Genomic DNA, 25,361 nt, shown 5'->3' with positions numbered 1-25,361 from the left:
AACTCTACTTCAGTGGTTCTCAACCTGGGGGTCAGGAGGACCCCTTTGATGAGGGTCAAACGACCATTTCACGGGGGTCACCTAAAACCACGGGAAAAGACGAATTTCCCATGGTGTTAGGAACTAAAGCTTCTTTTCTGGTGCCTTGGAACATATTTTTACAATCCAACTAATCAAGCATTTACAGTGGGGGTGTCCCTCTAACCTTCCGGCCAATCAGCTTAAAGCTCTGTTGGGAGAATTGGTGCTAGACTTATGGTTAGGGGTCACCACATGAGGAACAGTATTAAGGAGTCACAGCATTAGAAAGGTTGAGAACCACAGCTCTACTTCATGAGCTTTTCAATATATTGAGAGACCCCATCTCAAAGGTCATTTAGAAGGGTTTCAAAATTTCACAAGCTTGTCCACCGAAAATTGAAGCGCTTGACATTTTTTGTATTATATAATGTGCCATTTGTAAATTTTTGCCTATATATAGAATATAAACATGGAAAGCTGGAGGACTATGTGAATTGTGTGTAGTTAGAGACAGGTCACAGATTTTTGGAGTTATCAAGAAAAGTGTCCAAATGATACCAAGAATGCTTATGAGCAGCATTTTAATTCATTAAGATTCTGAAATTTGTTTATGCCTTCCCAAAATGTCACATCAGGTACTAATAAACATTCATTCATTTTATTTAAAACACATCCAAAAATCAATACAATCAATTCAAGAAAATTGTAGTCTATAAAGGACACCAATTTAGTAACTGCATTTTGTGCTATTTGAAAGTCTGAAACACTTTTCAAGGACAACGTCACAAAACAGCTAATTTAAAGCATGACTCATGAAGATGGTTCAAAGCACCTCTGGATCTCTGAAATTAGGCTATTATAATATGTGCATGTTGCACATCTTTACCCGGAACAAATTCCCCAGCAAGCCCTTGTGGTGGCTTCTCCATTGGCAACAAAGACTCTTATATTACTTAAATTGAGACTCAATTTATTAACTCATGTTCAATTTTTTGAAGCTGATAACCAGTTGGGAATTCCACAATATTCTGGCATCAAGTAGAAAAAAAGAATTAATCAGATATTATTAGCTGTAATAAAATAAACTAAATAGTGAGATTTTAACATGAAAAAGGGGAGTAGATTGGTTTTACCGATTATTGTGGGAAGATCAGTGAGATCTAATTAATTTGTTGATTCTGTTCAAATCAAGTTGATTCTTTGAAGCAGACACTTTACAAGGCAGAAACACTAAGACTGGCAACTGCTAAGACCAAGGAGCCTTATGTCCTTGGAGAAATAAGTGTGTAATTGACACCAACATGCCGAGTGGTCCTGAGCATCTTCTAGCAGCTCCATTCACTATATTTTCAAGCTAGGGATGATGGCTGTGATCCATTTTCAAATGGGAAATGTGTTTAATATATGTAATGACAAGTAAGAAACATCTTGAAAGACAAGGAACAGATGTTGCCTGGGGAACCATCCCATAAGAGAGTATGGTACACCTGCTTAATGGGTGAGGAATGAGATTCAGAAGGGACCTTCCGTATCTTCTCAGGCTATGAAAGAGAAAGCAGCAGATTTGTATTTTTGTTACAAGATTTGTTAATGTAGCTTTAAAATAAAGTGGAATCTGGTTGTTTCCTTTTCTGGTGTACCTTGGAGGGCTAACATGCAAAGGTTCTCTCAAAAACAGACCAGAAACTTTTAAGTTAAATGTCAGGTCCCTCCATGTTACATTCTATTGTGGCTACTAGTTTTCTTGTTGGTGTAATTCAAAGTGGTGGCGGCACAGGATTAGGTTATTTGCAGAACTGCCTCTCATTTGACGATATCTGCTTTTCCTACTAGACTGAATAGCATGGGCATGGGCATGTTCCACGTCTTCTCTGAAATACAGTGGTACCTCTACCTAAGAACACCTCTACTTACAAATTTTTCTAGATAAGAACTGGATGTTCAAGATTTTTTTGCTTCTTCTCAAGAACCATTTTCCACTTACAAACCCGAGACTCCGGAAAAGGCAGGGAGAAGCCTCCGTGAAGCCTCTCTAGGAATCTCCTGGGAGGAAACAGGGCCGGAAAAGGCAGGGAGAAGCCTCCATGGGGCCTCTCTAAGAATCTCCTGGCAGGAAACAGGGCCTCCACCCTCCCTGTGTTTTCCCCAATCGCATGCATTGTTTGCTTTTACATACATAGATTCTTATGGGAAAAATTGCTTCTTCTTACAAACTTTTATACTTAAGAACCTAGTTACGGAACGAATTAAGTTAATAAATAGAGGTACTACTGTACTGCCATCTAGCAGGATCTTTTTCTAAGCTGTTACTACTTTATGGAACACCCCCCCAGGTGTTCCAGCAGGCCCCCACCCTTTTAGTTTTCCAGAAGGTCAACCAGACCTGGCTCTTTATCTAGACAGTGATGTGGGAGCCAGAGGGTAATTGTTGGGATACCCTGGGATAATGATGAGGAAGAATAAAGGTTTTAGTTTTTCCTTACTGTTTTTGTGCTTTTTGTATTGTTATAAGCCTCCCAGAGTTGTAACTCTAATATGGAGGGCCATAGAAATTCTTTAAATAAATTAATAGTAAACAAACTTTCTTAAAACAAGATATATTTAAGCAATCGTTATGGTTCATAGAAAGAAGTGCTAAATTTTAAGCTTCAAAGTAGGTAGGGCGGGGGGAAAAAAAACCAGTACATAACTAAAGATCATTATATACATACAAAACTGGATCACTCACACGCCAAATCAAAGTGCAAGGAGAAAGGGACAAGATAAATGGAAAGTGACACAAGATACTGTTTCTAGGGTGGAGAAAATTTACCAAGAACCTATGCTGAAATTCTCCAGTATGCTCTAATTGACAAGCATATTCAACCTTGTGAAAATAAACTTTTAAAAATATCTATTCAATAAAAGATAGATGTTCAAGACAGTACGAATTTGTTGCATACTTTATAGTTGCCATATAGTTTTTCTTCCCTCCAATATTTTGGATCATCTAATTTTAAGACTGGTCTCCATTAATTTAATGCATTTTTATACAATAGATTAAAACATTACAGGTTTCAATAGAGCATTATAGTCTTCGATTCTTGGGCTTGATTTAAAAGAAGAAGAAAAGGTTTTGAGCAGGGACATCTGAATAGTTATCTGTATAATGCTCAAAACCAAGGGTGTCAAACTGGTGGCCAATGGGCTAGATTCATCACATGCAGGCAATGCCAACCCCAGCTCCATGAAAGGAAAAAAACATTGCAATGTCAGCTGATGACAATGTTTTGCGGCGAGTTTGACACCTGTGGTCTAAACAAAAAGCAAACACTCCTAAGCCCTTTTGAACAATTCATGATCTTGCCTTACCAGTATCCCATAGTAACATCACCTTAACATACAAACAATGATTAAAATAAGCTATTTATTAGCTAATCAAAATGTTAAGACAATACATTAGCTACAGCCATTCTGTTTACTGTACATGAATTTTACTCCTCGCTGAACACCGAGTCCTAGACTGCTATTAATATTTGTTATGAAAAGCATTTTAATGCTTTTAAAGTTTTTCTGTCAAGGCCTCAGCTGTTATCATCACTCAAGTATCTGTCATTTTTAGTGATATATGCAAGAAAAAAAAACAAATTTACACAATATTTGCTACAGCATTTTTCAGCTGCTACAATAACAGGAACTGTTTCAAATGTGTTCTTATGTGAAAAATATTTCAACAAAATCCAGGGAGTTGGAGACTTAGTTTTCTGTAGAAAGATAGGTATAACACTTACTAAACAGACTTCTCTGCAACTGATCAAATAGTGATTTGAATGTTTTTATTCAATTGAATTGTAAGGTTACAATTTATATGTATCTAATTTTTAACAAGTGGATCTAATTTAGTACTTAATTTTATTAGTTAAACCAATTCAAGTAAGTCAGCTAGATTTTCACCTAGCAGTTCAATATGGCAAGCTAGAATGTCATCTGCTTTACATACATTTAGGTAGTGTTTCCAATGGGACAAATATTAAACTAGAAAGCCAATACAATTTAAAGCAGGATTACAAGATTCATTTGGTCATTTATCCCAGAAAATTAAAGAGCAAAGGAGATACCATACAATATTTTGCCTTTCAATATTTTTTTAAATATCAATTAAAGAATCTTCTTGTCTATACAGGTGGAACAGCATCAGCAGCTGCTTGGATTTACCTGGGGCCCTTTAACAGCATAGTATCCTTATCGATAGCCAGGACCTGGCTGAGTATAGCCCTGGCCAAATGCAGGACGACTGCGCGCATAAGGATTAGGGCCACTTGGAGGAGGAGTCATAGTAGTTCCAGGAGGTGGGGTGAGACCAGGTCTTGGCTGATAGCTGCTGGGCTGACTAGGAGCTATTCCGGGTTGTGATGCTGGAGTTACATTATAATTAGCAGACTGGGAGGCCTGAGTTGTATAATTTTGTGGAGCATAACTGCCTGTTTGATACTGCTGAGGAGGCTGAGCTGGTAGCTGTGGAGCTTGACCAGGAAAACCAGGAGCTGGAGCCTGGGAGGCTTGCTGGCTGTATCCTTGAAACTGCTGTGCTTGTTGAGGAGCAGTCTGTGAGCTGTAGCCTGCTAAGAGATCCAAGTAAAACAACAGACTTAGATGAAAATAGAAATTTCTTCTTTATATTATATTATATTATTTACTTACATTGAGTTTTACATGAAATAAAAAACAAATAAAGATAGGAAAGAAAAAGAGGCAAGAAAAAACAAAACAAAAAAGACTACAATTATAAAATATAACTTCTAATCTACTCAACAGACATTGATAACATATCACCTCCCTTTCCTTTTATCTCTTGCAGAAATCCCTTCAACTCCATAGTACGTTCTCATCTCTTTTCTATTTTCTTTTCTATTATAAAATCTAAAAATTATTTGATTAGTTTTATTCTTTGTTTAGCAAAATGCTCATAAAAGGTTCCCATCCTTTTTAGAAAAGCATTTGACTTTACAGGGAAGTTTTGCATTTCTGCCAATGTTAAGAGTTTTACGATTCATTCCTCCATTGTGGGAATTTCCATTTTTGTGCATGCCTTTGAATATAATTGCCATTACCATATACAAAATTAATTTCTGAGACGTGTGTATGCACAAATATGTATGCATTTTCTGAAACAGTTATAAAATGTAAGTACAGCTGTTGAAAAAATGAATTCAGAGTTCTACAATCCTGAATAGGTATGAACATAGTGTTTTGTATGCATGGAGGAACAATTTCACATAGCTGTATTCTAAAAGTTATGTAAGTGAATAAAATACAGGTTTTTAGAAATATCTAGTACCATCAAAAGCACAGTTCGTTAGCAAAGCGTGTGTGTGGCGGTGGTGGTAGAATATATATAAACCATTTAAAAAGTCAAAAGGTGATAGACAAGGTGAAACTGTATGAATTTGTATTATTTATGCATAATAAAATTATATAAACAAAATATCGTATATTTCACATATTTTTATATGTAAAAGTCTCTTTAGAAAAGATGCACATTTTAAGAAGTGTGGACCAAATGGGAAACACGTTTTGTTTCAAGCTTGTAACAAAATAGTCCCATTCAAAATGTTCCATAGGAAGGGCCAATGATTATGCTCCATCAGAATAAAACCTATAAATGACTTTGAGTGTTTTGTTCCAACCACAAAATGCTATTTTGGGAACATATTTTTGTTCTGCACTCATAACACTAATTTATAATCCATTTAAAAGTGAGAAGTGCCGGTTTCAACATTATTTCTAAAACCAAATTGCTAAAAGCATCTGAGCTCAAAATGGGCAAGCTTCAAGTAAAAAAAATTAGAGTTCAAAATGCTTAGTAACTCCATACGTATCGGTATGTATGTAAGTGTACATATAGATCCCAACGTGAAACAATTAATATACATCTGAATGCAAAAGATTATCTCTAGGTTATCATTTTCACAAACACAAAAACATGTACTGTATATATTTTTAATTATATGTGTTCAGTTATATCACAAATAAATTTCAAAGACAAATTCACTGGTAATGTGAAACAAAAATCTGGAAGGGGGTGGGAGACTAAGAACTCCATTTATTTCTTGCATAAAACACACCTGAAGCTACTTGGAATGAAACCTCTCCAATGACTGGAATCCTGTTAGCATTAAATACCAGATACATAATAATTATTAAAAACACAGGATCCTTAAGAGAAAGCAATGACTAAAATATACTTTGAAGTCAATTTTGAACTCACCTGAAATTGGGCTCAAAATTTACTTTGAAACAATCAAGAGCACAACCAGACAGTTTTGGTTGAACTAAGCTGACCTATAGTTAGTGATGATACTAAGAAGTAAAGACTATCATCTGTAATGAACACAATGTAAAGCCTTCTAAAACGTAACCATATATAAACATTATGCAGAAAACTGAATGGCTTCTTTATAAGGCATCACAAAATTAATTTCATACACAGAAAGAACTGTTGGAAACTATACTGATTAACAGCTGCTAAAACTCAGGAGGCATTTATTTTGTGTGTTTGTAGGAGTTTTATTTTGTATGTTTGTAGGAGCTGGGCCTCAGATTTTGTTTTGGCAGATTCGTCCTAAACAAAATATTCTAAGGAAATGTAAGTACAGGTATTCAGATGCAACCTTTGTTCTACAAGTCTTCTGATTTATTGGGCATTTGAAAATATTTGACTAGTTTCATTGTAACTGTAGGATTCTAGATTTTTTTTTCTAGAGCCAATTTGCAATCTGGTGGAATGAGCAAACAAAACATAAGCATTGGGCATTTTCTACCTATTTATTTTTTATGTTAAACTCAATTATCATAATTATGCATTTAATCTGTTTTTTCAAGCAGTTGTATACAATATTCCCTTTAAAATTGAGGGCACTGAAATATACATGATGTACATCACTATATATAAATTATTAAATCAATCAGCTCTGAGTAATAGTAGTATTCAGTTGCTACTTAGGAATATATATATTATCACTCCAAAACAGCTCTAAACATATCTAAAAGCACCTAGAGTTGAAAATGAGAAGAGTTTAAAAGTACTTGTGCATTAATAACCCATTCCTGTTTTAAAAACTAAACTACAAAGAAGTATTCAAGTAGTTAGAAAATTATTTAGCAATGCTGAACAACCTGCCACCTTCTTACCTTGATATTGTACACCATATTGTTGCTGAGGCTGAGGTTGAGGTTGGGGCTGTTGAGGATACCCAGCCTGTTGTGGATACTGTTGATACATTTGGCCTAATGATTTAAAATTTAAAATGTTTATACAACTTTATAATATTGCTTGCTTAGCCTTTCTCATATATTGTTCTCTTAAAATAAGAATTTAAAAACAAATACAGAATTCATTTACAGATAGTTTTCAACTTATAACTTATTTGTGTAGCAATTGCTCAAAGTTACAATGGCACTGCAAAAAGTGGCTTACAACTAGTTCTCGCACTTACAACTGTTGCAGCGTCCCATGGCCCACATGATCAAAATCTGAGTGCTTGGTAACCAGCATGTATTTATGAGGGTAACAGTGCCCTGGGGACATGTGATTGCCATTCGTGACCTTTCTAGACAGCTTCCTCCAAATCTGGGGGAGCCTGATTCACTCAACAAACAATTGGTTTACTTAATTGTACTGACTCATTTTTTACTCTGGTAAAAAGTTCATAAAATTAGGTGCAACTCACTTTACAGCCTTGCTTAGCGATAGAAAATCTGGTACTTATTGTGCTCATAAATCAAGATCTACTTGTAACTGATTATTTTCTAGGGTTAAAAGTACTGTAGCAAGAATATAGGTTATATTTTCTCCTTCAAACCATTTTCCAACAAGAACATCTATGTTATAAGATTACAGTTGCCCTTTGGGAGTAAATAAAAATTGATTTAGGGAAGGATAACAATCATGCAAAACACTTTGGAAGAAAACTTTTACTTTTGTCTATAGGGGAGTACACTTCCTTCTCCCTTAGTCCACAGGACTACTATCACTAACAGCCTGGGGAAAGAATAGCTACGAAGAGGAAGATAACAACAATCACAAAAGAGCCTGCAGAAACACACACTGCTTTGGAAAGGCAGTTTTGTATGCATATCTTTAGGTCAGAAATAATATTGGAATTTTCTAGCATATGTACCTAATTTCAATGAAATGAACCAGGTATTTTTAAATGATAATATTTCTAACTATTTACTTAGAAAATGTAAATAGTACTTCTAGTAATCGTGCTTCATTTTCAAGCCACTATGCTAATCCTTCAAATAGCCTTTATGCTTTCATTTTAGAGAACTCTTTGTTATGACTCAGCATTAGTGCACCACCTAGTGCTAGGTTACACAATTAAAAAAACCCTTTTAAATTGCACATTATGCATGTTTCCTGTATTTGATTAATTAAACTAGCTAAAAACCATCTGCTAGAGTATAAAGCACTTTAGACAATAGAAAACACCCCCAATTCCAAGAAACAATTACATTTGACAGTGAAATATATGCCAAAGCAGTGACTAAACATAAACGTAGCCAGAAGTGAATGTGAACAAATGTGGCTTGAAATGAAGATTTTTTTTTAAAAAGTCAAAAATATATCACAAGATATAAATGCTTGAGAGAAATCAAAAGGTGAGGCATACAGTTACGGAAGTAAGGGTAGCAAGGACAGGAACAGTTAAACAAAACTGCAATCAGCCAAAGGTGGTGTGGAATTGCAGGAGCAAACTTCATAAACTGCATCACATTGTGAGATGTGAAAGGGCAGATATGTCCATGGGGAGTAGGATAAACATGAATGAATCACTTACCATCTATTTGACCAGTTTGGGGCTGAGATCCTCCATATGATGGTTGCTGAGGGGGAACACACGGTGGATGGGCTGCAGAGGATGCAGAAGTGATGCTGTCGGGTGTTCCTGAACGTTCCTCCACAGGGGCACTGGCTGGCCCTGGAAAAGAAAATATGTTGAAAAGAAAACAATGAACAATAATCTGCTATGCCTTCCGGAATTCAATGTTCTTACTTTCATAATAAAGGTGAGATGCAAATAAATAAACAGCGTACAGTAAGATACCTGCAGAACTTTAATACTAGCTTTCTAGTTCGCTTTTGAATGGATGTCTGGATTCCTACTTCAAAAAAGGAGCCACAATGCAACCATTGAAATAAAATTCAATTTCACATAATTTTAGTTTCTTTTAAATCAAATTAATGAAATATAGGAAATATTACTTCCTATGCAGCTTTCCTTTCTCTCACTTAGAAATCACTACTCGGTGATGACTTTTGGAGAGTTTCTGGAAATGATAACCAGGGTTTTAAGTCACGGGAATGTGTTTTGAAACATTTTTGCCAAAACCCAGCATTTACTTCATTTTTTTAAAAAAATACTATGTCCTGAATAATTGGTTTGCTTAATAAACATGGCATCTGCTTAACAATTGTGATGTTCACTTAACAGCTGCCACACCCACAAGAAAAGTTGTAAAATAAATAACATAATACATATTTCACTACTTAAGAGAAATAATTTAAATAATGCAAATAATCTCACAAATGCTATGCAAATATACTATTAGATTTCAAATTAGCAAATTCTGTACAGCTAAGGCAATATCATTATGAGGTGTAAACCATATTTTTAAATTTAAGGTTGCCATATTATATCTCCTTTAAAATGCTGCCATCTGCTGTTTGCTTATATTAATTTTTGAAACTCAAAATAGCATTATTGACTTGATGCTGACCAAAATAATTTTCTCGACTCTTTTGACCATTAGCTTAGGCAAAAATAACTATGAGTTTCACAATTATTCAGAGTAATGCAAACTCCAATTGATATTAACTTCCTATAATGTACCTTATAATGCTGAGTTAATTACTGCTGTAGACAGATTCTAGAGTGCATCCAAAACAATAGATTCTAAACTTCATCATATTCAGGTATTAATTATAGTACAAGATTTAACTGATACTGAAATTAACTGGGACTTATTGTAACAGTCTGAATGGTTGTTAAGCACCTGGCCCTTAAGTGTGGAGTACTTGTACGATCTATAAAATTGCCATATGTCTGGCTAATTCTGAAAGAGAAAACTTCAGCAACAGTTCCAATAAAATATATATTCTTACCTGGCACCTGATCATTTGTCAGCCCAAATGCTGACAAGACATTTTTGTTGATTTCATCTTGATTTTTTAATGGATCAAAAGCAGACATACTTGCTGCTATAACTTGAGTAGATGGCTTGACAGTTGAATCAGCACTAGTAGGCTTGTCTTCCCTACCCTCTGCAACTTCTGCAAGAGATGGAAAGTTTTAGAGACCTGAAATTACAGTAGAACTTAACACTGTTATGTAACAAAAATAAATTATAGAGATATAAAACAATTACAGCATGCACAAAAAGTTGCAAGGTCAAAACTCCAAACCCAAAATATTTCAAATGGACCTGATCAGAAATGATAACATGTTGGGGAAAGCATTTAGTCTTCACCTAAAACACATAATTCAAACCAATTTTTCTGTATTAAGAAAGGAAAAGTCACTGTAGTGTTTAATGGGCTGGCCTAAAAACCAGAAGATTGTGCCTTCTAGTCCCATCTCAGGCCTGAAAGTCACCTAGATCCTATGTCAGCATGCTACAGCTGACACACAGAGCATTTCTACAAGCATGCGAGCCATCACCCAACTCCCACCAGTCAACTAAATACTGTAGTTTTAATCAAAATGCAGTTAAAACGCTATACAAGCCATCGAGTATACTGCTTAAAAAAATAAAGGGAACACTCAAATAACACATCCTAGATCTGAATGGAAGAAATAGTCTCATTGAATACTTTGTTCTGTACAAAGTTGAATGTGCACAACAGCATGTGAAATTGATTGTCAATCAGTGCTGCTTCCTAAGTGGACAGCTTGATTTCACAAAAGTTTTACTTACTTGGAGTTATATTCTGTTGTTTAAGTGTTCCCTTTATTTTTTGAGCAGTGTAGATACATATACAGTATACAACAGGAAGTGCCTCATAGGAGCAAATAGAGATAAACCCTAGAGAGGCAAGAAATGCATCCCAAACCATGCAGATAAATGCTAAAGACAAATAAAGCTGCATACAAGGCAGACATAACATCTGTCACAACAGGGACTCTAAACAGGGTGTGTGGGGGGGAGTGCACCATGCCCCCCCCATGGTCCCTTTTTGATCCCAGGAGGCTGCAGGGAGGTCTATTAGGCCCAAAATGGGTGGGGCAGGGTACATACGCATGCATGAGGGAAAAGTGAGGGGGATGGCATGTGCCTACAGGGGGGGCATGGGGGGCATGCGCACATGTGCACGGGCCACACGCATGCTTGCATGCTTCCGGCACACAATGAGAAAAAAGTTAGCCATCACTGATCTAGGTGATTTTAGCCATTTACTAACCCACAGCCCAACCCACCTCACAGGGTTTTTGTAAGAATAGGAAGAGGCATATATGTTTGCCACCTTGAATTATGTATTTAAAAAACCATAAAGGCAGCATAAAATAAAACTAAATATATGAGAGTATTATAGTTTGCATTGGAAGAGTTTATGTGGTTGTGTTTTTCTGTTTCTGCTTTTTCTTTTTACTCTGTTATTGCTTTGTTATGATTATGAGGCACTTGGAGCTCTCATTTTAATATGGGCAGTCATATAAATATTTTAAATAAACTAAACAGCATATGAGGCTGGAATAGGATGTTTAGGGAACAGAGCATTTCCACCCTAGAATGTCTGCACATTTCTAGGCAAGCATAGGTTATGAGAAGGGGCATTCACATCAATCCATCTTTAAGTAACAGTTATTAACTTACCATTTTCAAGCAGACTGGTAGAAAGTCCAGGCTCACCAGGCGGTTCTAAGCAATCCAATAAATGATTCACTTTGTTGCGAAGCTCTATCAGTTCTCGGCGAAGGTATTTTACTTGATTTGATTCTAGCGGTCTTGGCTGCCCATTAACTATAAAGCAGATATTATACTAGTAAATTTTCACAGGATAAGAGAAAATAAGTCTTAAGACCTTGTAACTTGTACATAATGTAAAGTATACAATGTAAAGTATATCAACTTCTTCAGAACAAATGATATGTAGCATCTATGTTCTGAACAGTTATATGGTTTCTTGGGAATGAAGGAAATTTTAATACCAAGGAAAATTGGAAAAACAAATATCAAGCAACTTTTTAAAATAGTTTTACTTACCAAACAGTGTCAGTTTCAGGATTCTACTGCACTGAATTGCAAAAGAAAGATCTGAACTATCGAAGATTGTTATAAGATCTCCATCTGTTAAATTAAGAAGAATGAGAAATTAAATACAACTTCCAAAAACAAAATCCCCTGCACATCAGTGTCAGTCATTTAAAAATCTGTTTCCAAAAGATAGCAAGCAGCTGGAGGACAGAAATCAAACAAAACCTGGCAGCATCGGCAGAGTTGAAGTGCTATCAAAACAAGTTTGTTTCTTCCACGGCTTTACTCCATATGGTTCAAGTAATAATAATAATAATAATAATAATAATAATAATAATAATAATAATAATAATAATTTATTAGATTTGTATGCCGCCCCTCTCCGAAGACTCGGGGCGGCTCACAACAAGCGATAAAACAATATTGTACAGGCACAAATCTAATATTAAGAAAAAACTAAAAAACCCTATCAATTAAAAACCAAACAGCACATACATACCAAACATAAATTATAATAAGCTTGGGGGAAAGGTGTCTCAAATCCCCCATGCCTGGCGGTATAGATGGGTCTTAAGTAGTTTACGGAAGACGAGGAGGGTGGGAGCAGTTCTAATCTCCGGGGGGAGTTGATTCCAGAGGGCCGGGGCCGCCACAGAGAAGGCTCTTCCCCTGGGGCCCGCCAGACGACATTGTTTAGTCGACGGGACCCGGAGAAAGCCAACTCTGTGGGACCTTATCGGCCGCTGGGATTCGTGCGGTAGTAGGCGGTTCCGGAGGTACTCTGGTCCAATGCCATGTAGGGCTTTAAAGGTCATGACCAACACTTTGAATTGTGACCGGAAACTGATCGGCAGCCAATGCAAGCCACGGAGTGTTGTAGAAACGTGGGCGAATCTAGGAAGCCCCACGATAGCTCTCGCGGCTGCGTTCTGCACGATCTGAAGTTTCCGAAACACTTTTCAAAGGTAGCCCCATGTAGAGAGCGTTGCAGTAATCGAACCTCGAGGTGATAAGGGCATGAGTGACTGTGAGCAATGACTCCCTGTCCAAATAGGGCCGCAACTGGTGCACCAGGCGAACCTGGGCAAACGCCCTCCTCGCCACAGCCGAAAGATGATGTTCCAATGTCAGCTGTGGGTCGAGGAGGACGCCCAAGTTGCGCACCCTCTCTGAGGGGGTCAGTAGTTCCCCCCCCAGGGTAATGGACGGACAGATGGAATTGTCCTTGGGAGGCAACACCCACAGCCACTCCGTCTTGTCTGGATTGAGTTTGAGTTTGTTGACACCCATCCAGGCCCCAACAGCCTCCAGGCACCGGCACATCACTTCCACTGCTTCGCTGACTGGACATGGGGTGGAGATGTACAACTGGGTATCATCCGCATATTGATGATACCTCACCCCATGCCCTTGGATGATCTCACCCAGCAGTTTCATGTAGATATTAAATAGCAGGGGGGAGAGGACCGACGCCTGAGGTACCCCACAAGGGAGAAACCTAGAGGTCGACCTCTGACCCCCCACTAACACCGACTGCGACCGACCGGAGAGGTAGGAGGAGAACCACTGGAGAACAGTGCCTCCCACTCCCAACCCCTCCAGTCGGCGCAGAAGGATACCATGGTCGATGGTATCGAAAGCCGCTGAGAGGTCAAGAAGCACCAGGACAGAGGACAAGCCCCTGTCCCGGGCCCGTCAGAGATCATCCATCAACGCGACCAAAGCAGTTTCCGTGCTGTAGCCGGGCCTGAAACCCGACTGCTGGGGACCTAGATAATCGGCTTCTTCCAAGGACCGCTGGAGCTGGAGTGCCACCACCTTCTCGACAACCTTCCCCATAAAGGGAAGGTTGGAGACTGGACGATAGTTGTTAAGTACGGCTGGGTCCAGGGAGGGCTTCTTGAGGAGGGGGCGCACAAGCGCTTCTTTATAGAGTGATGGAAAAACTCCCCTCCCCAAGGAAGCATTGGTAATCTCCTGGGCCCAGCTCCGTGTCACCTCCCTGCTGGCCGAAACCAACCAAGAGGGACACGGATCCAGTAAGCAGGTGGCAGAACTCACAGCTCCAATGGCCTTGTCCACTTCATCAGGTGTCACCAAGTCAAACTCCTCCCAGACAGATGGACAAAGACGTTTAGCCCCAGTCACCTCGACTGACTCATTGTCAGCCGATACTGCTATGCAATTGGAGTCGAGTTCAGCTCGGATCCAAGCGACTTTATCAGCGAAAAACGAGTTAAATTCCTCAGCACTGCCCTGCAAGGGTTCCCCAACTCCCCCCTGATTTAGAAGGGAGCGGGTTACCCTAAACAGGGCAGCCGGGCGGGATTCCGCTGATGCAATCAAGGCGGCATGGTACGCGCATCTTGCCGCCTTGAGCGCCACTTTGTAAGTCTTAATAAAAGCTCTTACAAGTGTTCGGTCGGATTCGGACTTACTCTTCCTCCATCGCTTCTCTAGACGTCTCTTCTGGCGTTTCAACTCCCGGAGCTCCTCGTTGAACCATGGAGCTCTACGGGGTCTAGTGCCACAGAAAGGTCGCAGTGGCGCAATTCGGTCAAGAGCCTCCGCTGCAGCCTTGTTCCAGGCCTCAGCAAGAAACTCTGCCGAGCTGTGGACGAGCGAATCTGGTAAAACCCCAAGCGCCTTCTGAAAGCCCTCAGGGTCCATCAGGCGTCTGGGGCGGAACCTCCTAATCGGTTCCGCCTCCCTGCGGGGGAGGATTGGAGCCAGGAAGTTGAGCCGCAGTAGAAAATGGTCTGACCATGACAAAGGCAATGCTTCTAAGCCCCTTAGTCTCAGACCACTATTCAATTGCTCCGAGAGGAATACCAAGTCGGGTGTGTGTCCACCCTCGTGAGTCGGACCCTGAACTACTTGAGTCAGGTCCATGGCTGTCATGGTGGCCATGAACTCCTGTGCTAATCCTGAGGAACAGCCGAGCGACGGCAGATTGAAGTCCCCCAGGACAATAAGTCCGGGGAACTCCACCGCCAGCCCGGCCACCTCTTCGAGCAGCACAGGCAGGGCTGTTGACACGCAGCTGGGAGGCAGGTACGTGAGTAAGGGGGGGGGGGGGCTTTGATAGCATAAAGATTCTTTGTGATATATAGATTTTAGCAAATCTCCTGCACAATGGAGCCTGCAAGCTTGCGTCCTCTACTAGCATGGGTGAGGCAAACTAATCTCATTGAGATGAGATGGTTCCTCAGGTAACCTGAACCCATGCCATGAAGGGCTTTAAAGGTGATTGCTAACACCTTGACCTTGCATTGGCATCCTTCAGTCTCAAAAGACCATGGTATCATGCTCTGGATTCTCCAGAGCTTGAAGCCTGGGTAGGATGTAGGTACCTTGACCTATATCCAGAAGTAAACAGGTAGCCATTACAGCTCGCAGCGAAGTTGTGTTTCATAGTCCACTCTTGGGGCCCCAAAACTTCCAGCACCATTGCACTCTGCACCAGCTGCAGCTGTTGAATGCTCTTCAAGGGTAGCCCCATGTAGAACTGTTGCAGTAGTCCAAACACGAGTTGACTATGTCTCATGACATAGTGAAGTATCTTACCAAGACATTAAGCAGTGGTGGCAAAATTAGCACTAAATGTTCAACTGGAAGTAATTAAAGATATTCACAGAAAAATTTGCTAATAGATACCCTGGGTATACAATACTTAAGGCTTAAGGCTATAACTATAACAATGTTCCAAGATGCAATTATTGCCAGTCTATAACTAACAAGAAATGCTACTAAGCTTATCCAAGGTACAATAATTACAAAATGCAACCACTGAGTTTATGCCATTTAATTGAACTGTGCCTAGGTTGAAAATAATTCGAAAGAAGCATCTCTCTCTGCTAACTGTAGCAAGGTAGGACTATATAAATTTTCGATGTAAGTGTCTTCATCACTGCCCAAAATATTTCTCAAGGACAGGTTATATTTCCAAGCTGTTTCTTTCATCCACCTGCCTCTCCAATACAAGTCAATTCCATGTCACTAGTTCCTAACTCTTAGTTCTGCATTCTTCATACTGTACTATAAAACTTATTCCACACTTGCATCATTTTAAGGAAAACGGCTATTTGATACTGGTTTCAAACGTGTAGCCAATGGCCCAAATCAGAAGTTAAAACAAAGGAGATGCATATACATATACAATAATTATTGTAGAAAACATTACTTCCTATAGAAAATCTGTTGCAATCAGGGTTTTAAAAAAATTTAAAAATAATTTTTTAATTTAAATTGGATTTTTTTTATTTTTATCGAATTTATTTTAATAAAATGCTTTCAGAGTAAAATTTTATCTAAAGATAGTTTTCTATTTAAAAAACAGTAATAATTTAGTTTATTCAGCATGAAATGGAGCTTAATTATGTAGCATGAGGCTGTATATTCTGCAATATTAGGACTCCGATACAAGACAGAGATGACAGTTGCTCTTTAAAAATTATGATTTAAATTGAGTTGATTTAAATCAAGCCTTTTTACTATTGATTTAAATCATGATTTATATCCACCCTGGTTGCAATTTAATCATACTATCATATAGTAACTATGCAATGTAAGATTCAATGTAACTAAGAAAAATCAGATTACACTGATGTTGTTCTGTATTTTGTAATTTCATAGCTTTTCATGCTCTATAAAAAAACATGTTTCAAAGCAAAAGCTGAAGACTTCCATTAAGGTTTTTCATTATTATACAACATTATAAAATGAAAGGTTAAAAAAATCCTACCTTCATCCTTATATTTTATTGTAACTTCATCGTTGCTCAGCAGTTTTCCCCTGAAAACTCTCTGCATCATCAGCACCAACTCATCATAGGTGATATCCTCATTGTGAATTGGAATTCTCCTAATATCATCACCCATCTGAGCTTTAATTATAAGCTTTCCACTCAAATCCAGTTGGCCATTCATCGTTACTACAGGTCTTCTTACATAAATATTAAAATAGATTAGTAACATGATTATCTTTCAATTTAATAAAAATGGTAGGAAGAAGGAACAAAAGGCTCTCTCCCCCACCCAGTGCTGAATGTACATGGGGTGGACAAAATAATGGAAACACCTTGCAGCTCTTCCGTGGAATCCAGATTTGCTCCCTTCAAACAGTTTTTGTGGAAACTGGGTTCTGTACATGTCTATTGAGCTCTGCAGTGATTTTAGGAGCTGTGATCTTGTGATCCGCTCTAACAGTTTGCTTTAGAGTCCGACGGTCTCTCTAAGACAACTTCGACTTTCGACCAGACCTGTGCTTGGCTGAGGATGTTTTCCCTTCTCTTTCAAAAGCAGTCATTACTTTTGAGACATTACCTCTTGAAATGCTAAACGTTCGGGCACTTTCTGTTACACCATTCGAGCACCAACAATTTGGCCTCTTTGAAAGTCTGAGAGGTCTGCCATTTCTAGAAGGTTATAACCAATTTCCTTAAATTTCTGTTTAAAAAAAGGTAGTTTAAAAAAACATATCAAATAACAGAATTAAAACAAAAAACAAAAAAAAATACGTCAAGTTTTGATTGATTTGAACATGTTCAAACATTATGATGCCAAAAAGTCAAATGTTTCCATTTTTTGTCCACCCCCTGTATCTGTGTGGGTTTGAATGTTTTCATATATGTGTATAAATAAATGGCAGGACATTACTAATAGGAAGTTTTCATGCCCTGGTGTTTCAGTTGCTTTGTAAAATTCTTTTTACAAATTCCTTTCAAAAGGACTAAATTCATGATTTAAATTTTGAAGTATTGTTATCCTTTTAAAAAATATCCTATTTGGTATGCTAGGTAATAAATAAATCTTTTCAGATATAATTTTTAAAATGTAGACACAAAAGTGTGAAGTTATAAGGGACAATTACATATCTGTCAACCATAAATAGCATAATACAGTACACTGTTGGTTATAAGAGTGACAGAGGAACCAAGATATCTATTGTCAGCATTAAACTTTAAATACAGTGATCCCCCGCTCGTTGCGAGGGTTCCGTTCCAGGACCCCCCGCAACGAGCGGGTTTTCGCGAAGTAGCGCTGCGGAAGTAAAAACACCATCTGCGCATGTGCAGATGGTGTTTTTACTTCCGCAGCGCTAGCGAGGAGCCGAAGATTGGGGGCGGCGCGGCTGTTTTAAAACGTCGCCGCCGACATGGGGGGCTCGCTAGCACCCCCCCCTAACCCGGGTTGGGGGTTCGGGGGGTGCTAGCGAGCCCCCCATGTCAGCGGCGACGTTTTAAAACACCCGCGCGGCTTTCCAATGAGTCCCGAAGACAAACACGGAAGTTTGACGTTTGTCTTCGGGACTCATTGGAAAGCGGCGCGGGTGTTTTAAAACGTCGCCGCCGACATGGGGGGCTCGCTAGCACACCCCCGAACCCCCAACCCGGGTTTGGGGGGGTGCTAGCGAGCCCATGTCGGCGGCGACGTTTTAAAACACCCGCGCCGCTTCGCAGCTGTCTCCTGAAGCCGAACGCGGAAGTTAGCGTTCGGCTTCAGGAGACAGCTGCGAAGCGGCGCGCGTGTTTTAAAATGTCGCAGCCGGCCTGGGGGGGCTTTCCAGCAACCAAGCCCGGGTTGGGGGCTCGGGGGTTGCTGGAAAGCCCCCCCAGGCCGGCTCCGATCGTTTTAAAACAGGCGCACCGTTCTCCGCTGACTCCTGGCGAACTTCCCCGCTTTAGGAGTCAGCGGAGAACGGCGCGCCTGTTTTAAAACAATCGGAGCCGGCTGGCTCCGATCGTTTTAAAACAGGCGCGCCGTTCTCCGCTGACTCCTGGCGAATTTCCCGGGCGAAGGGCGGGCGAGCGGGTGCTGGGGAGGGCTTCGCCCTCCCGCCAGCAAGAGGGGGAAGACCCAGGGAAGCCGCCCAGCAGCTGATCTGCCCGGCGCCATCTATGCATGCGTGCCCATAGAAAAAAAGGGCACGCATGCGCAGATGGTGTTTTGACTTCCGGGTTCAAAAATCGCAAAATTACCCTGTTCGCAATGGTCGGGGACGCAATAATCGGGGGATCACTGTATTTTAAAAAATAGATTTAAAAAGATTAAGAAATGTCATGGGGAAATTCTTATTCTGCAAGATTTCTGGAGTCATAACATAAAATATCACAATTTTTGTGTTGACTCTCGTGAAAGATCAAGAGATTCTGGATGATTAATTTTGGGGTGTGTGCAATGAAAACAATGTTTCAATTGCTTCAGATAAAATTGATTATTTTAAAGAGTTGGAGCCCAATTTACAAGTGACATTTCATTATAATGAAAAAAGAGTAATCACTCTAATCTCATAATATTTGATACTTCGATAAATTCTATAACAATATCAAACAAGTAAATCACCTGTTTTGCACTGGCTCCCAAAAGAATGATTCTTTTTACTTTCAGCTGGATGTCAAATGCCCCGCCATGCAGTGCTGATTAGCAAAATAGGCAGTTGTGCACAATGCCTGAAACAAAACATTTAAGTTAGGTTTGGTTATCATCTCTCAAGAGACCAATATCATTCATAACAAAGTGTACATATATAAATGCTTACATTTTCAAGATAGAACCCTGAATCTGCACCGATTTCAACTTGTATTATTGCCAAAATATCCTGCTTTTAAGTATTCTATTAAGAATAATTTAGGAATATAAACCATATAATTCAATTACCATTTTATATTACTATTACTCAATTACTATTTCATCAAGCCAAGGTAGAAGGCAGTTCAAAAAGAACATACCAGGTTGCTTGGCGGCTAAAAGGTTATGCATACTTCAAAACTACGAAACATTCAGTTCTATAATTTTAGAGTCAAAAACTAAATCTTGCTAGGATTTAAGGTTGGAAAGAATGCTTTCAAATGATAATATTAGATGATTTTTTTATAACTTTCAGAATTTATCAATTCAAAAACATATTCAAATAACATGTATAATAGCATATTGACAGCCCTCTTCTCCTCCCCCTCCCCCCCCAAAAAAAAGCATGCAGAAGAACATTTCCTAATTTTCCATTGGATGTACAGAATTTATGAGTCTTCGAAGAATGAATTTTGCCTATGTTGGAGGACAGGAGAGAATACAGAAGATCTCATTCAGCAGACAACATACAGTGTGAGGAACAATAAATCCAAGAGCTGTTGAATATATTGTATTGCATTATCTTGATTTAGTGTTTGATTAAATAAAAGTATTATACACACTGGGGAGGGAGGGAGAGTGACAGAGAGGGAAGGAGAGAGAGAAAGAGAGAGAATAATTAACTTATTTCAATGATTACTTTTATTTATTAAGAAAATTTATATGATTGTCCTATTCACTCTCCGTGACTCCAGGTCACTTACAAAGATAAAACCCAATACACAAACCAATAAAGCCCCGCTCCCCTAGCCACAACAATCAGACCAGCTGCTTGATGGGTTCAATTCATTACAAAGTAAATATTGTATAATGCAGTGACAAGCATAAGCCAGCAAAATTGTTTGATGCAAATAAGAGGCTTCCATCTGCTTCTATTTAGATAAACTGAAGAATAAGCTTAAGACAATCATTAACATGTTGTACCGCATGTTTCCTGACAAATCTATATTTTCTTTTATGTACACTGAGAGCATATGCACCAAGACAAATTTCTTGTGTGTCCAATCACACTTGGCCAATAAATAATTCTATTCTATTCTATTTAAATCCAGTTAAGAATTTTATATGAAATCTTTATTGGTTCCCATACATATTTTAAGTTGCAGCAAGAACTGTGGTGCAATATTACAGCCTTGAGAACATAATTTCTTACTTTATCTATTAAAAAAAATAGAACTACTTCAGATATTCACGAATCATTTCTTACTTAGGATCTAATCTTCTCACTCATTTGTATATAAAATACAGTTAAGCTATAAAATTTATTAGTTCTTTATCTTGACAAAATACCAACTTATTCTTACCATTGTCATTATCTTTTAAAGATCCAAATGTAAACAACATTTTGAAATAAAGTTTCCCCAAATATATGTTTAAAATAATTATTTTATTATATACTTCATACTTTATTGCATAGACGCTTCTACATTTATTCTGCTTTATCTTTTTCTTTGTAATATTAGTTTTATGTATTATTTGTCTGGGATGTATGACTGTTTTTATATTAAGGGTTTTAAATTGTTTTTTTAATCATGGGGTTTGTACTGTGTTTTGTTGTTGTGAGCCACTCCGAGTCTTCGGAGAGGGGCAGCATACAAAACTAATAAATAATAATAATAAAATTAAAATAAATATATACCACTGCCTTACAGGCAGACTCCCCAGTTTCAAATCCCAGTAAGGGTATGGCTAGCTGATGAGGAAACAGCTTGAAATAGATCTATACTAGTCTCTTTTCGTTTTCATTATCAGCAAAAATGTTATATATATACATACATACATATACAAATATATACATGCACATATGTATAAATATATGTATGTGTGTGTAAATACACACACACACACACACACTGCTCAAAAAAAAGGAACACTCAAAGAATACATCCTAGAGCTGGATGAATGAAATACTGTATTCTCATTGAATACTTTGTTCTGTACAAAGCTGAATGTGCACAACAGCATGTTGCTTCCTAGGTGGACAGTTTGATTTCACAGAAGTTTGATTTACTTGGAGTTATATTCTGTTGTTTAAGTGTTCCCTTTATTTTTTTGAGATATATATATATATCTCAAAATATATTTAGGAAAACAAATACATATGGTACTTACATATATATGTACAGGTATATGTATGTATAAGTATATGTATGTATATATGTATGTGTGTGTGTGTGTGTCACGTGTTTTGGTTGAATTTGAAAATTAATTCGACACAAATACAGTGATCCCCCGCTCGTTGCGAGGGTTCCGTTCCAGGACCCCCCGCAACGAGCGGGTTTTCGCGAAGTAGCGCTGCGGAAGTAAAAACACCATCTGCGCATGTGCAGATGGTGTTTTAAACTTCTGCAGCGCTAGCAAGGAGCCGAAGATTGGGGGGCGGGGCGGCTCTTTTAAAACATCGCCGCCGACATGGGGGGCTTGCTAGCACCCCCCCCCCGAACCCCCAACCCGGGTTTGGGGGGGGTGCTAGCAAGCCCCCCATGTCGGCGGCGATGTTTTAAAAGAGCCGCGCCGCCCCCAATCTTCGGCTCCTCAGCGGCGAGCGAGCGAAGCCAAGCCGGCAGCAATGTCGCCGCCGCTGCAGCCAACGCGCGCTACAATCTTCCGGGCCAGCCAGGCTCAGTCACGGAAGGCAGCCGCTTGGCCCGGGATGCTGGGCCGAGAGGAGCCGGGCTTGATCCGCTGAGCCTGGCTGGCCCGGAAGATCGTAGCGCGCGTTGGCTGCAGTGGCGAGCGAAGCCAAGCCGGCAGCAATGTCGCCGCCGCTGCAGCCAACGCGCGCTACGATCTTCCGGGCCAGCCAGGCTCAGCGGATCAAGCCCGGCTCCTCTCGGCCCAGCATCCCGGGCCAAGCGGCTGCCTTCCGTCACTGAGCCTGGCTGGCCCGGAAGATCGTAGCGCGCATTGGCTGCAGCGGCGGCGACATTGCTGCCGGCTTGGCTTCGCTCGCCGCTGCAGCCAACGCGCGCTACGATCTTCCGGGCCAGCCAGGCTCAGTCACGGAAGGCAGCTGCTTGGCCCGGGATGCTGGGCCGAAAGGAGCCGGGCTTGAAGATCGCAGCGCGCGTTGGCTGCGGTGGCGAGGGCTTGCGATGGAGGGTGGAGGAAGCAGCCATGGGAGGGCGAGCTGCCTCAGGGAGGAGGATCGGGCGGGACCAGGTGGGGGCTGGAATTTCTCCGCCAGGGCGAAGGGCGGGCGGGTGAGCGGGTGCTGGGGAGGGCTTCTCGCCCTCCCGCCAGCAAGAGGGGGAGCGAATGGCGTGGGCAGGCGAAGGGCGGGCGAGCGGCAGTGAGGAGTTTGCGTGGGCGGTGGGGAAACTCCTCGCTGATGCCAGCAAGAGGGGGAAGACCCAGGGAAGCCGCCCAGCAGCTGATCTCCCGGTTGCCATCTACGCATGCGTGCCCATAGAAAAAAAGGGCACGCATGCGTAGATGGTATTTTGACTTCCGGGTTGAAAAATCGCAAATTACCCTGTTCGCAATGGTCGGGGACGCAATAACCGGGGGATCACTGTGTGTGTGTGTGTGTGTGTGTGTGTATATATATATATATATATATATATATATATATAGTATGTATGTATTTGTTTTCATATAGTGTGTGTATATACACTGTATATGAAAACAAATACATACTTACATATATACTATATATATTATATATACATATATATACATACTATAAAATATATAGTGGATATGTAGCTTGAATGACCTTGGCTACTATCTTCCCTTCTTCCAAGTAAGAATCCTTTGCAGCTTTTTAAATCGGGCATCACTGGGAGAACCATTTTTTCACAGCCCAGTCTCGGGGACTTTACATTTACAGAGCTACTTACTAACATTGTAAAGTTTCCAGCATCGGAGGGGGAGGAGGGAATGTCCCCCCCTCAAAAAAAAAAAAAAAGCAGCTTTCCAAGCCAAGATATTTCTCCCCTAAAAGTGACACCCCAGAATAATGCACTGCAGCGCCCTATTAAGTTTCTCCTGTTTAGTTGCAACAAGCCGATGAGGCTTCTCGCCTATGGGCCAGAAACGCTTGAAAGGAAAGGGAAGCGGGCGCAGGAAGTGGCAACAGCTGACCGGCTCTCAGCTCCCTCTTTTCTTTTCCTGACAAATACGGAACAGCGAAGTCTCAACCAGGCTTCCCTTTTTCCGCCCCTCGCGATCCTACGGCCACCCCCCACGTAACATACACACAGAGCAGCTCGGCCGCGCCCATTCAAAACAAGGCCACGGTTCCTCGGCCGCCTTGATTTTGGCTCTTCAAGCGGCCCCCTCAGCCACGCAGGAGGCCAAACCCGGCCTAAGGTCCCCGCTACTCACCGCCGCCGACCGCCGTCGCCGTACGTGGCAAAGGGAATCTGCCAAGGTGGTCACGGCCCCGCCTTCAGCCAAATCTCCGCGCGTGCGCACCGCTCCCGCGACCCGACAGCGGCTACCTGGCCTGGAAACGCTTTGTCACAGGAAAACGCAGCTGCGCAAGCGCGAGGAGAGCCGACGGGGGAAGTCGTAAGGCGCGATGTGGAGGCTTTTGTGGTTTTCCTCAGGAACTGGAGGAAAATCTTTTTTATTTCTGCACGTGATAGGACTGATTGCTGATAGGACTGAAAGAATCTCATGTGAAACTTAACATTTTTTGTAAAGAAATCGATGACATTTGCAGTGACCAGCCTTCAGTATCAACGTTTATCCTTTGTATCAAACCATATTTTATGGTTTAATAAATGTATTTATGGTTCAATAGGTTTATGGTGAATAGCGCACCACTGCCTACCGCCCCTGTCCTGTTGTCGTCTTTTATCGTTATTTTTATTTATGTTTATACAAATCACTATTATCCTATACATGTTTGACAAATAAATAAATAAATAAATAAATAAACATATTTTACTAAGATTTAGGGCAGTACAGTGGTACCTCGAGATACGAGTTTAATTCGTTCCGGACCTGGGCTCTTAAGTCGAGCAGCTCTTATCTCGAACGACTTTTCCCCATAGGAATTAATGTAAATAATTTTAATTGGTTCCAGCCCTCAAAAAACTCACAAAGTTAGTCTAAATTATGCAGAAAGACATGTTTTTAATGAAGAAATGTACATGTACATATAAATGAATAATGAAGTTTCTTTCACTTAACTTGTAAACTTTCTTAAACTTTTAAATTTACATATGTTCAACTTCTCTGCCACCCAATCCTGTAGGACAGAGGTCCCCAACCCTTTTTGCACCAGGGACCGGCTTTAAGCGATCAAGAGAGGAATGGGTGAATGAATGGACGGAGGGTGGGAAGGAAGGAAGGAAAGAGGGAAGGGACAGGAACAGAGGAAGGAAGCAAGGAAACTTATGAAAGGGGAGAGTAAGAGAGGAATGAGTGAAGGGAGGGAGGGAGGGAAGAAGGTGGGAAGGAGAAAGAAAAGAAGAAATAGAGGAAGGGAAGGTAAAAGAGAGAAAGAAAAAGAGCAAGAAAGAA

At 40.2% G+C, this 25,361-nt stretch overlaps 1 protein-coding gene across 4 annotated transcripts; it reads right to left on the bottom strand.

Moving 5' to 3' along the window:
• Window positions 1–3,819: 3,819 nt before the first annotated feature.
• Window positions 3,820–24,372, bottom strand: TFG (trafficking from ER to golgi regulator). Of its 4 annotated transcripts, none has more exons than XM_070750053.1 (9): window positions 24,216–24,372; window positions 19,602–19,708; window positions 17,003–17,199; window positions 12,268–12,351; window positions 11,878–12,024; window positions 10,169–10,336; window positions 8,844–8,984; window positions 7,192–7,287; window positions 3,820–4,622 (listed from the first exon to the last, which is right to left on the bottom strand). In XM_070750053.1, exons 3-9 carry the CDS (start codon window positions 17,184–17,186, stop codon window positions 4,243–4,245), a joined length of 1,200 nt encoding a protein of 399 aa, XP_070606154.1. In that variant the 5' UTR covers window positions 17,187–17,199; window positions 19,602–19,708; window positions 24,216–24,372; the 3' UTR covers window positions 3,820–4,242. The 4 variants fall into 4 exon arrangements, with proteins under 4 accessions (XP_070606154.1, XP_070606155.1, XP_070606157.1 ...); XM_070750054.1 differs by having other exon boundaries at window positions 17,003–17,202; window positions 24,216–24,357; XM_070750056.1 differs by having other exon boundaries at window positions 3,820–4,619; window positions 17,003–17,202; window positions 24,216–24,322.
• Between the last annotated feature and the right edge of the window lie 989 nt (window positions 24,373–25,361).

The sequence above is a fragment of the Erythrolamprus reginae genome, chromosome 4, assembly GCF_031021105.1.
Source record: "Erythrolamprus reginae isolate rEryReg1 chromosome 4, rEryReg1.hap1, whole genome shotgun sequence".
NCBI classification, from domain to species: Eukaryota; Metazoa; Chordata; class Lepidosauria; order Squamata; family Dipsadidae; genus Erythrolamprus; species Erythrolamprus reginae.
The sequence above is the reverse complement of the archived record's forward strand: the minus strand, read 5'-3'. Positions and strand labels throughout refer to the sequence as shown.